The 13204-nt window shown below is 46.4% G+C and overlaps 1 protein-coding gene across 4 annotated transcripts in view; it reads right to left on the reverse strand.

The window, feature by feature from the left end:
* Nucleotides 1–13204, reverse strand: part of CASS4 (Cas scaffold protein family member 4) — a 42423-nt gene that overhangs the window by 12802 nt on the left and 16417 nt on the right. For 3 of the 4 annotated variants that reach the window (XM_059039170.2, XM_059039172.2, XM_067011915.1), the window contains exons 2-3: nt 6468–6890; nt 1924–2025 (exon numbers count right to left, since the gene is read on the reverse strand). In XM_059039170.2, the coding sequence (XP_058895153.1) occupies nt 1924–2025; nt 6468–6890 (525 nt within the window). Of the gene's footprint in view, nt 1–1923; nt 2026–6467; nt 6951–13204 lie in introns of those variants that run through there. The other variant, XM_059039169.2, reaches the window with a different exon arrangement.

Raw genomic sequence — 13204 nt, forward strand, 5'->3', positions numbered from 1 at the left:
CTTAAATGTAAGACCAGACACTATAAAACCCTTAAAGGAAAACATAGGAAAAACACTCTTTGACATAAACCACAGCAGATTTTTTTTGACCCACCTCCTAGAGTGATGGAAAGAAAAACAGAAATAACCAAATGGGACTTAATTAAACTTAAAAACTTTTGCACAGCAAAGGAAACCATAAACAAGACAAAAAGACAACCCTCAGAATGGGAGAAAATATTTGCAAATAAAACAATAGACAAAGGATTAATCTCCAAAATATACAAACAACTCATGGAGCGCAATATCAAAAAGACAAACAATCCAGTTAAAAAATGGGTGGAAGACCTAAATAGACTTTTCACCAAGGAAGACATACAGATGGCCAAGAGACACATGGAAAGATTCTCAGCATCACTAATTATTAGAGAAATGCAAATCAAAACTACAATGAGGTATCACCTCATGCCGGTCAAAATGGCCATTATCAAAAAATCTAGAAACAATAAATGCTGGAAAGAGTGCGGTGAAAAGGGAACCCTCCTGCACTGTTGGTGGGAATGTAAATTGATACAGCCACTATGGAGAAGAATATGGAGGTTTCTTAAAAACTAAAAATAGACCTACCATAGGACCCAGCAATCCCACTACTGGGCATATACCCTGAGAAAACCATAATCCAAAAAGAGTCATGTACCACAATATTCATTGCAGCTCTATTTACAATAGCCAGGACATGGAAGCAACCTAAGTGTCCATCAACAGATGAATGGATAAGGAAGATGTGGCACATATATACAATGGAATATTACTCAGCCATAAAAAGAAATGAAATTGAGTTACTTGTAGTGAAGTGGATGGACCTAGAGCCTGTCATACAGAGTAAAATAAGTCAGAAAGAGAAGAGCAAATACCGTATGCTAACACATATATATGGAATCTTAAAAAAAAAAAAAAGGTACTGATGAACCTAGTTACAGGGCAGGAATAAAGATGTAGACATAGAGAATGGACTTGAGGACATGGGGGGGGGGGAAGCTGGGGCAAAGTGAGAGTAGCAGTGACATATATACACTACCGAATATAAAATAGCTATTGGTGGGGCTTCCCTGGTGGCGCAGTGGTTGAGCGTCCTCCTGCCGATGCAGGGGACACGGGTTCGTGCCCCGGTCCGGGAAGATCCCACATGCGGCGGAGCAGCTGGACCCGTGAGCCATGGCTGCTGGGCCTGCGCGTCCGGAGCCTGTGCTCCGCCACGGGAGAGGCCACAACAGTGAGAGGCCCGTGTACCGCAAAAAAAATAAATAAATAAAATAAAATAAAATAAAATAAAATAGCTATTGGGAAGCAGCCTCATAGCACAGGGAGATCAGCTTGGTGCTTCGTGACCACCTAGAGGGGTCTGATAGGGAGGGTGGGAGGGAGGCTCTAGAGGGAGGGGATATGGGAATATATGTATGCATATGGCTGATTCACTTTGTTGTACAACAGAACTAACACAGTATTGTGAAGCAATGATACCCCAATAAAGATCTATTAAAAAAAAAAAAAAGACTCTGCACTCCCACTGCAGGGGAACTAAGATCACGTCTGCCAAAATAAAAGTGCTTTGGAAACCAAAAAAAAAAAATAATAATAAGTGCAGATATGTGTATGTGTATGTTTGTGTGTGCACATATTCGTGGATGTGAAGTATCTACTACAAATGAAAAGGAAAAAAGTTTTAAAATATTCAGAGTTCAACTAGTAGTAACGTTCTCCTGAGCAGGTCTGGGCTCCCTGGGCACAAAGCTCTTTTCTGAGTGGTGATGTGTCCTTTGCAGTCAGGACTGATGCTCCAGGAGATATCTCAGTGGTAATGCTGAAATGCAGGCTCTGCATGACCCTGAGACCCCACGATGGATGGAGAGGTGTGGGAAGAGCAGGGCCACGGATGAGGCTCACCTTTAGGGCTGGGAGGCACCGGCTCTGGGCAGGCACATCGTACACCTGGCAAGGCAGAGCTGGCAACGAGATCCGAGCAGGTCTGGGAATTGTGAAGAGGGCCTTGGGGAGAAAAAGAAGAGTTGAGGGAAAGAAACGTCAATGCTGAGTCCACGGGTCATGAGACAGCCAAGGCAGCTCTGACGCAATGGGACGTTCTCTGGGCACCTCTGATTGGAGGCCCTTCGCTCTGAGACTGGGAACAGCAGGACGCTGTCGGGGAGGTCCAGGGTGGAGGGCAGTCTTCCTCCCATGCTGGCCCATAGCTGCCGGCATCAGCCTCACCTGGGAAGCAGGTTGGAATGCAGATTCCCGGGCTCTGAGTCCGTTGTAAGGAATTTCTGAGTCTTGATGGGGAAACTGCGAAACTGCAGTATCATCAAGTTTCCTGGGTGATTCTGATGTTCTCTAGGGATCCCAGGCCATGATTCGGATGCTGGGTTATTGATATTTGTCTAAGGATGCTGAGGATGCAGCCATGAATGAGGCAGGCAGGGGGGCTTTACAGGTGCTACCTGACCCTCCGCTCTGTGACCCCCTTCACTGCCACAGATAAGTAAACTGGACTTGGTCCCTGCTGGTCTCCAGGCACTATGCATGCTGTGTCCCCAGCTGTCAGCCATCCCCTTCCTTCCTCCCTGCCCACCCCCCTCCTTACTGGAACACACCGAGCTCCCTCCCACCTGCAGAACCTGTCCAAATGCAGTTCCACTGCTTACCCGTGGTCCCCAGTCACCACGGGTCCATTTTATTTATGCACCTGACTTTGTGGGTCACGGTTGCCCAAGAGACAACCTACAGACTACAAGGGGACTTTCCTGTTTCCTGTTTGGAATTTTAGGTGGAAAGAAGTCAGTTCAAAAATGCCCAGTGTTTCTTGGAAAATGTAGAGGGCAATCAGTTAAGGAACCTGTTCTGAGAAACGTGGTTTTGAAAGGTTTGTAGGACAGAAGGAAACGCCAGTTCCAGAACTAGAGGGTCTGAAAGCAATTTCATCAGGAAATCTAACCTTTTTACTTGAAATACAAAAGATTACCCTCTCTGAATTTAAACCAAAATCAAATACCTTCTTTGTATGGTCATTTTATTTTATTATTTTTTTAAGAGAGGCTGGCATGTTATTTAAGGAAGTTGGAATAAAAAGTAAAACAAAGCTCAAGATAGGGGTTACCCTGGGGGGAAGTGGCTGGGAGAGGTGGGAGGGGCCTTCTGGGATGTTAGTTTCATTCTTTTTCTAGATCCGGATACTAGATACTAGCGACTGCACTATGTACCCTTAGGATCTATAGGTTAAACTTCAATAAAACAAAATAGATAGCGTCAGCCACAGAGCCAGTGAACAAGATCAAGGGTAGGTCAAGGGCTCTGCCTTGGGTGTTGGCAGCCCAGGGGTGTAGACAGAGCAGACACAACAAAGAAACTTTGGTCTCTGGTATTCATCAGGGTGTGACCCTGAATGGGCCTTTACCTCCCTCGGAATCAATTTCCTCATTTGTAAAGCAAAGAGTTGTTCTAATCTACACGGGTCTCTTCCAGCTAGAAAGATGGAGAATCCCTTATTAGGACAACTTGAGACAAGTGACATATTTCTACCTTCTTGGTTTTTAATTTTTGGCCAACCTTAATCTAGAGATACTCAACCCAGGGAATCTCTGAAATGGGTCCCCCGGGCCGGGTGCCAACCCTGTGAACTGCCCATCGGAAAACAGCTCAAAGCTAGTGTCTGGACGTGCTTGGTTTTACCAATGTCCACTTCTGCTCAGAATGTAGTATTTTCTCGGCGGTCTCAGACTCAAGGCTCACCGTTAAGCTTACCAGAATGGGGAGAAGATATCTGCCTTTTCTGTGAATCAGAAGATTCTTAACTGATTATCATCTTGCATTTGTCTAGCTCCTTCCTTCTTGTAGTAGAGGAAGAAGCAAAATTATTCAGAATCACCAAAAGATACAACTTGAGGTGAACTTAGAAATGATGGAGCCCCACCCTCTCTTGATACAGAGCAAGAAAGAGAAGTACAGAGGGGTGCTGGGATGTCTCCAATCACCCAGCATAGCTGTGGCTGCCCCAAAAGCCAAGTGAACCTGGACTCCTGATTTCTAAGCCACAGATGGCATCTCTTGCTTTCAAAGACTCCCAAGCACGGAGAAGGCAATAAAAAAGGGAGGCGGGAGGGAGCAAAAATATAGACAGGGCAGCGATGGAGGGAACTTAAGCAGGAATGAAAGGCAGGAAAGTTCCCCAGGTGTTTCATTGGGGCCACAGCAAGACCTGCTTGAGTGGTGAGGAGTCCCTCACTTCTAAATTCCCCTTTGGCAGCCGTGGTTTCTGTCCATGGCCGCAGCCTGCACCAGTGAGAGCTCCACGCTTCATGTCAAGGACAAATGTTACAGCTAATGCCCTGGCCCTTTTCTGAGTTAGGATGGTAAACTCATCTCTCCTTTCATACCATTGTCAGTCTAGAAGTTGACAGTGAGTCCACGGTCGTGAAGTCTTAGGTTGGATCTGGTCGTTTCATTCATTCCGTAAATATTTACGGAGAACCTTGCAGGAGCCTGGCACTGTGCTGGGGGGTTTGGGATCCCCAGTGAACAGTGGACATTGAAGCTGCTGTCCTTTTAGGGGGCCTTTGATTTTTTTTGTTGTTTGTTTCTTTTAGTGGCTTTGAAAAGCAACTCAATTAACTTCAGCTCAGCCCACTTGTTCTCAGAGAAGCCAGCACCGAGTCAGCTTCTCAGATGACAGCTGAGTGTGCCAGGCCTAGATCTGGGCCAGTTGTTCCCGAAAAGTGACTTGGGGTCCACCTCACGGATGGCTGCTGGAGACTCAGCTGCCTCCTTCTGGTGTTTGCAGCCAGTGCCTACGGGTGGCAGCTGTTCTGTGTAACAGCTGGTTCTCTGCCTGGCAGCCCCAGGGAGCTAGGAAATCTGAAATACTCAAAACCTCTTAAGGAGTCAACACCTTCTTGTTTGCAGAAGCTAGTGTGGAGGAGGCCTGCACGGTAGGTGGAATGTTGCTTGGGGGGCTGGGAGGTGGGGGCCAGCACAAACGTGGGAGGAGTGGCCTTTCCTCGCGTGGGGACTTCCATGCAGAGCTGGGGTCGGGTGGGGTGTGTCATTTGAGCTGAAAGCAAAGTGTGTGATGGCAGGAAATGCCTGCAGTGACTGAAGACCATGGAAATCTGTTCTACATTCTCAACACTTCATGAAGGCCAGGGCTTGGGGAAAAACAGTACATTATTTTTCTCTTCTTTTAATTCCTTTCCTTCTTTAAAAAAAAAAAAGTTTCATTCTGCATTTACTGAGCACTTCTTTTCCTCTGTTTTAAAAAAATTGTTATTTTAAAAAAATTACAGAGGTAACACATGCTCTACGTAACGCACAGATCAACTTCCTATTCTCTTTGTTCATTAAATATTTATCAAGTACTCACCCCATGCTAGGCATGGTCCCAGATGCTGCGGACACAGGAGCAAATAAAATAAAGGTCCCTGCTTAATGCCTTCTTTCACTGTCTCCTTAACCAGGTCCACTTCCTAAGGGTAATCACTGTTGGTGTGTATTCTTTTCAATGCACACATACACACACAATTTTTTTTTGAGTTTTTCTTTGTTAGGTTGGTTTTTATTTAAATGGCTCTTTCTCCCCACTTATAAATACCTTATAGGACTGCTTCATCTTTTTTTCACAACTGCACAGTAGCTCCTCATAGGGTTATGCTGAAATTTATGTAACAAATACCCCATGAATACACACACGTTTAGGCATCTTGGATTTTTCCCTGTAACAAATAATGCTATAGTGCCTATGGCCTCCTCATCCAGATATATTTCTGCCTTCTTGTATATTTCTGCAGCAATTCTGGAAGTAAAGTTTCTGGATTGAAAGGAATACATATTTTAAATCTGATGAGTGATTTCTTGCCTTTGACCCATGGAAATTCAACCCCTCCATTTACCACTAGCCATCCTAGTGTTCCTGGTGTAAAAGAAGACCACTATGAATGTTGAGATGCTTTCACACACAGCTTGACTAAGCATTTAGTTTCCTGCAAATTGTGGGTGTCTCGGCGAGCCAGGAACCGCCAGGGTACCCCGAGTGTTAATGACGCGGCCAAAGTGGGAGCCAAACACAAGCTCATCCACTCACCACGGCCATCTGCTTCTCATCTTGTACGTTGTTTTGTTTTGTTTTGTTTGTTTGTTTGCGTTACGCGGGCCTCTCACTGCCGTGGCCTCCCCCGTTGCGGAGCACAGGCTCCGGACGCGCAGGCGCAGCGGCCATGGCTCACGGGCCCAGACGCTCCGCGGCACGTGGGATCCTCCCGGACCCGGGCACGAACCCGTGTCCCCTGCATCGGCAGGCGGACCCCCAACCACTGCGCCACCAGGGAAGCCCCCATCTTGTACGTTTGATCTCCTGATGGACACGCACCATTCAAGAGTAGTTAAGCCCCTGGGTGCTACCTACCCCTTGACCTATTTCTTCTGTCTGGAAACAGGCTTACCTGCTTTGGAAAGCTTAGAGTCTTTTCACAGACGACTCTGGCGCTGGCAGGTGGGTCAGGGACTTCATAGACTTGGCCTGTGGGCGGCGGAGGCCCCTCCACCCAGGTCTTCATCGGCTCGTACACAGGGCCTGGGGATGACCGCCTGAGCAGGGCGGGCACGTCATAGGCCTCCTGGGAGCTGCTGGAAGCATCTTCCGGGCCTCTCAGGAAAGGGGGACAGGGCCTGTCGGCGGGGGCCTCCACGAGGATTTCAAGGCGGTTGGCAGGGGCCAGGCCTTGCCTCCCGTGAAGCAAACACCTCCACCAGCCCTCACTTTCTGGCACATTTTGTTCCAGAATGGTCAGGATGTCTCCTCTGCAGAAAGCCAGCTCATCGGTGCAGTCGGGGTGGTTGTCATAAAGTGCCCTGGCCAAGAGCATCTGGGGGCAGGGGCGAAAGAATTCACGGTCATTATCATTGCCAGTGACCACTGCAGCCATACCACTCGCTTAGCACCCAGTCACAGCTGCTCACTTATCTTGTTTCCTTGACCCCAGAGGCCCTTGTCCCTGTTGTTTGCCTGATTTATTTCTACCCATCCTCGGGGAGTGTGGGGCGTGGTGTCAGGTGAAACGTCAGATCCTCCGGGAAGTATTACCTCCACCCTGAGACCAGGTCCAGCCTCTCCCCTCTCATGGTCCTGATTTAATTTATGACCCCCATAGTTATATGGTAGAGGGCAGCCTAGCACAGACATGGGTTGAGATCCTGACTCTGTGCCAGAGTCAGTCCTAGCTGTGTGCCCTTGAGTAAATTAGCTACTCTCTTTGGGCCTCAGTTTCCTTGTCTGTAAAATGGGAATAATAGTACTATCTACCTGATGGAGTTATTGTGAGAATTAAACGGGTTGGTAAGTGTAGAAAGCTCATTGAACAGTGCCTGGCATTTGCTAAGTGCTCAGTAAAGCTTGGCCGTAAAGTGTCAGAATGATTCTACTGCTCTTTGCCTCGTGGTTATTCTTCTCCTGACTGGAACTGGAAATTCCATGACTTCCGGGACCAGATCTCACCCGATTTGCTGCTGTCTCCCCAGCATCAAGCACGTACCCAGGCGCATAGGCAAGGCTCCGTCAATGTTCATTTATTCACGTGCAACGAAACAAAGACGCAGGGGGTGAGTGACTAGTCTATACAGCCAGGATCACAACACGGGCAGTCTCCTAGTTCTCAGACCCGTGCTCTTTCTGTAAAAGCCACACAGCCCTCCAAAACAAGAAAAACCACAGCAACGGTAAAACCCCTTCTTACTGGAACTTTCTGCTGTAAATAAATGAATGCAGTTTGTTTCTGTGGGTTTTAAAGTAATCGCTCCTTCCCTTATTATATCAATGCATTGCAGAAAAATTAGGAAATGTAGAGAAACAAAAAGAAGAAAATGAAAATTACCTACAATCCCACCACCCAGAGGTAACTATTTACATCATTTTGGTATTCATCCTTCTGGCTGCCTTTTTAAAAAAATCAAATTTAGTTAATTATCCCTTTTATACCCACTAGCCCCTAATATATACAGTTTATAAACAAAACTAAAACGACCAACCCTTCCATTACATTGGTTGAGAACTGATGCAGTTTCTTTTTGCATAATAATGTTTTTATTTTCTGTCACAAAAATGGAATTGGATGGCCAACTGCTGAAAAATACCATCTTAAACCCACAATCAGGTCTGTGGATTTGGGGAAACACATGTATGTATATCTGAGGAGGCTAAGTAGAATCAAATCCTCCTTGCAGGCAAATAGGCACTGAAAATCCTCCATAAAATTTACAGCAGCTGAGATCCTAGGAGATCACGCACATTTTTGTACATGAACCTTTTTTTCCTTGCTACAAAAGCGATGACAGTTCATAAGAGAAAGAATACAAAATAATGATAAGAAAATAGAAAAAAACAAAAACACCTACAGTGCCACCAACCACAGGTCACTACCGTTATTTCTTTGGTTGTGTCTTTCCAGACCTTTTCTTGCACCTACATGTTCATATACATACCTAGAGTAACAATTATATTTTAACCTAGGGGCAGGACGGGAATAAAGACGCAGACACAGAGAATGGACTTGAGGACACGGGGGAGGGGGAAGGGTAAGCTGGGATGAAGTGAGAGAGTGGCATGGACGTATATACACTACCAAATGTAATAATAGATAGCTAGTGGGAAGCAGCCACATAGAACAGGGAGATCAGCTCGGTGCTTTGTGACCACCCAGAGGGGTGGGATAGGGAGGGTGGGAGGGCAGGAGACGCAAGAAGGTAGAGATATGGGAACAAGTGTATATGTATAACGAATTCACTTTGTTATAAAGCAGAAACTAACACACCATTGTAAAGCAATTATACTCCAATAAAGATGTTTAAAAAAGCATAATAGGAATCTATGATACATACAGTTTTATAATCTGCTTTTCCCCACTTAAAAATAGATTGTGAAAATCTTCCTCGGCCTATAAACAGTTTTCTTCACTATCCTTTTAAATAGCAGAATGGTTTTCCATTGTATGAATGACCCATACTCGAACTTCCTGATGTGGGGACATTTTAGCTAATTCCAGTTTTTAGCGATTACAAACAATGCTGAAATGATTACCTTGATAGGCAACTATCTGCAACTCCCCCTGTTTTATTTCCACAGACACATTCGTGGGAGCGGAGTTGCAGGTGGAAATCCTTGGGGCTCCCCCTTCCGGGCTGCTCAGGGCCCTCCAGCGAGGTCTGAGTCATTTCCACGCCTGCCCACCCCGACCCTTGAATGAAACTGCCCGTTTCCTCGCACCCTAACATACCCTGTGCATTAGCTCTTTGTTGGATGGCGCATTCGTTTTAAAATCTTTGTCAAGAAAACGTGAAATGTTTTTGCAATTTGGGAAGGGCGTTACCTCCCTGGGGCATCTCCACTGTTAACTCATTTTTCAAAGACGGAAGAAGGGCCTGAGGAGTTATGGGCTGGTGTACAGTGAGGGCCATTGCTGCCTGTGGAGATTTTCTCTGTCATCCGTGGCGAATCACAGATCCTCAGCTAGAGGGATGGTATGAAGCCTTACTTGTCTGAGGTCGAGTGAGTTTATGAGATTAAATTGGAAAGCAAAGAGCTGAGTTAGAGCTAAGAGCCAGGGATCCCGAGAAGTATCCCCTCGGGTCAGCCCTGTGTTCCTTCACGAATTCAGCCAACGTTTACTGAGTCTTTACCAGCACTGTTTCCAGTGCTGGACTTTCCAGGAACACAAATTTTGATCGTGTCACTCCTCACCCTACGGCCCTTCGATGGCTCCCCAGCACCCTTTGGATGAAGCCCCAACTCTGCCCAAACTTCCAGGCCCCTGCTCTCCTGTCCAGCCTCATGGCATCACTTCCTCACCAGCCGCTCAGGAGCGCCACCCTTTTGGGGTCCTCGAATCCTTCACACAAGCTGTTTCCTCTACCCAAAACAGTTAGCACCTTCCCCTCCCCACTCCCCGTGCAATCCCACTCATACTTCCAGATTAATGTAAAGAGTCCTTTCCTTGAAAGATGATGCCCTGTTACCCATATTCCTCCAGACTAAGCTAGTTCTCCCCGTGTTTTTTTCTTAACACCTTTCCATATCAGGGTTTATGACCCTTGTATTTAATTCATTAAGTGGGCAGTCATCTATTTGGTATCTGTCTCCCTGCAGAGCGTAACGTCCAGGAGAGCAGGGACCACACTTTCCTGCTCTCACTGTATCCCAGATTCCAGCACACAGTAGGTGCTCACTGGCTACTTGGTTAGTTAATGGGTGGGTAAGGATGAGTGATGCGATGCCTTATGTTCAAGTCTTTGGAAGGTAAAGAGACACACAGCACCAAGGTGAGAGCTCCTATTTCTGTCTAAGAGGAAGGAAGCTCTCTTGACTCTCTGGCCACTCTTTTTGATGGCTTTCAGTACGAACGACCCCTGAGGCGTCCAGAAGGTGGACCTCGAGGCCTGGCTAGTCTGCCCGCTCTAGTACTGTCCCTTCAATGTGCTGTGGGTTGGTTTCACATGAATATGGGCGCTCAGCTTTGGAGAATCTAGCAGAGATGAAGCATTTAGAGGCAAGACAGGTTTAGAGTCTTATAAAGGGTATTGATTAAAGGTCCAGACTTAGTAAAGTTACTTGCTACCTTGTGGATTTTTTTTTTTTCCAGTTAAAGAAGCCAGTAACTTCTGTTCAGTAAGAAAAGATAACCTGAAATATTAATGGTTTATAATCTTGTTGGTTGGATTTTAACCAGATTTGTGTCTGGCCCTGCAATCCTATCCTAATATTCCCGTATTGAATTGTCTCCAGATACCTAGATCCTCAAATGCTCTTTGACCTGATTTTTTTTTTTTTTTTTTTTTTTTTTTTTTTTGTGGTATGCGGGCCTCACTGTTGTGGCCTCTCCCTTGCGGAGCACAGGCTCCGGACGCGCAGGCTCAGCGGCCATGGCTCACGGGCCCAGCCGCTCCGCGGCATGTGGGATCTTCCCGGACCGGGGCACGAACCCATGTCCCCTGCATCGGCAGGCGGATTCTCAACCATTGCGCCACCAGGGAAGCCCTGACCTGATTTTAACTTTTTTTCTGGTTCCTTCATTAATTACTCAGTTTAATAAAATCTTTGACATGAGTTCATTTTATATTCGCATGAGAGTCATGATTTTACCTTTATGAAAATGATACTTTAACTGTCCACACTGGGAAGAAATGGGAAAACAAAACACAATCTCCAACGCATAGTCACAGTTCCCATGAAATACATCTAACATAGTCTGAAAAGAAAAAGCCCGTCATCTGAAACGTGCTTGCACTTGTCTAGCAATAAGATAGTGTCTATCTTTAGAGCAGTTGCTTCAACATGGCAGTCGCTTTGAAGCGCCCAGATTGGCATCAGCTTAGCTGGTGGATTTGCCTTGCAAAAGGAGGGGATGCTTGTCCAGAGAACAATGGGCTTGTGTGATCACTCACCCCATCAGGCACCCACAGCCGTCCAAAATGGAGACACAGTTTACTTTGCACTTACAGCCTGAAGCCTTCAGAGCAGCAGCCAACATCTTAAAGGATGTAAGGTCCCAGCAAAGGAAAGTCCTAAATATGTTGCTATAACATGATTCCCTTCAGAACAGTATTTCATTATAATCGGTCCAGAGACATCTCCTGCAGTCAATTAATGTCTTAGAGTTTTAATAACAAAGACTATCAAAATTTGTGTCGTAAAAGAATTTTTTAAAGGTGAGAAATCTTGGGGAGTTCCTCTCCCAGAAAAGGTAGGTAACAGTGGACTATATTGAATGGGGACTTGTTTTGTGTTGGGGGCACTGAAGCCATTATATCACTTAATTTTCAACTGCGTCAGAGGTAGGTTTTCTTATTCCCATCTTACAGATGAGGAAATGGAGGGTCAGAGAGATCAAATGACCTGTCCGAGGTCACGTGGACTCTAAGCCTTCTCCTCACAACCGTTATTGCACGCCTCCCCTTACAATTCAGTCTCTAGACACCAGTCAGAATGATATTTTGTATGGTATTTGTCTTTCTCTGTCTGGCTTACTTCACTTGGTATGATCATCTCTAGGTCCATCCATGTTGCTGCAAATGGAATTATTTCATTCTTTTCAATGGCTGAGTAATATTCCATTGTGTATATATATATACACCACATCTTCTTTATCCATTCCTCTGTCTATGGACATTTAGGGTGCTTCCATGTCTTGGCTATTGTAAATAGTGCTGCAGTGAGTATTGTGGTGCGTGTATCTTTTCAAAGTATGGTTTTCTCCAGATATATGCCCAGGAGTGGGATTGGTGGATCACATGGTAGCACTATTTTTAGTTTTTTGAGGAACCTCCATACTGTTCTCCATAGTGACTACATCAATTTACATTCCCACCAACAGTGCAAGAGGGTTCCCTTCTCTCCACACCCTCTCCAAGCACTTATTATTTGTAGGCTTTTTGATGATGGCCATTCTGACAGGTGTGAAGTGATACCTCATTGTAGTTTTGATTTGCATAGAATGGTATTTTATACACATAAATCAGACTTTTGGTCTCTCGCTTAAAAATGTCGGGCTTCCCTGGAGGCGCAGTGGTTGAGAGTCCGCCTGCCGATGCGGGGGACGCGGGTTCGTGCCCCGGTCTGGGAGGATCCCACGTGCCGCGGAGCGGCTGGGCCCGTGAGCCATGGCCACTGAGCATGCGCGTCCGGAGCCCGTGCCCCACAACGGGAGAGGCCACAACAGTGAGAGGCCCGCGTACCGCAAAAAAAAAAAAAAGTCCAGTTGCTTAGAACCCCGGTTAGAACAAAACCTAAACTCCCTACCAGATTGCCCTGCCTGATTGGCTTCCTGGGCCGCTACTACTCCCGTTGATTTCCCTCCAGCTGCATCGTTTTCTTACTTTTCTCCGATGCACTAAGCTTGCTTCCACCGCAGGACCTTTGCCCTTGCTAGTCTTCTGCCCTGAACACTCTTCTGCCAGATCTTTGCCCGAATGCCACCCTCCTTCCGATCTCAGCTTGAGTCGCCTCCTGAAGAGAACGTCCCTGACCACACGCTGGAGGCTGGGCTCCTCCTCCACGTGCATCCACGGGGCTTGGAGATGATGACCCTCTAGGCATGTTCTAGAAACAATCCAGTCGGGGCAACCGAGGCTTTTATGGACAGGCCGGCCATGTGGGGAGAACAAGAAATAACGGCCGCAGCAAACAGGCATC

This window comes from Kogia breviceps, chromosome 14 (assembly GCF_026419965.1).
Source record: "Kogia breviceps isolate mKogBre1 chromosome 14, mKogBre1 haplotype 1, whole genome shotgun sequence".
Lineage (NCBI taxonomy): Eukaryota > Metazoa > Chordata > Mammalia > Artiodactyla > Physeteridae > Kogia > Kogia breviceps.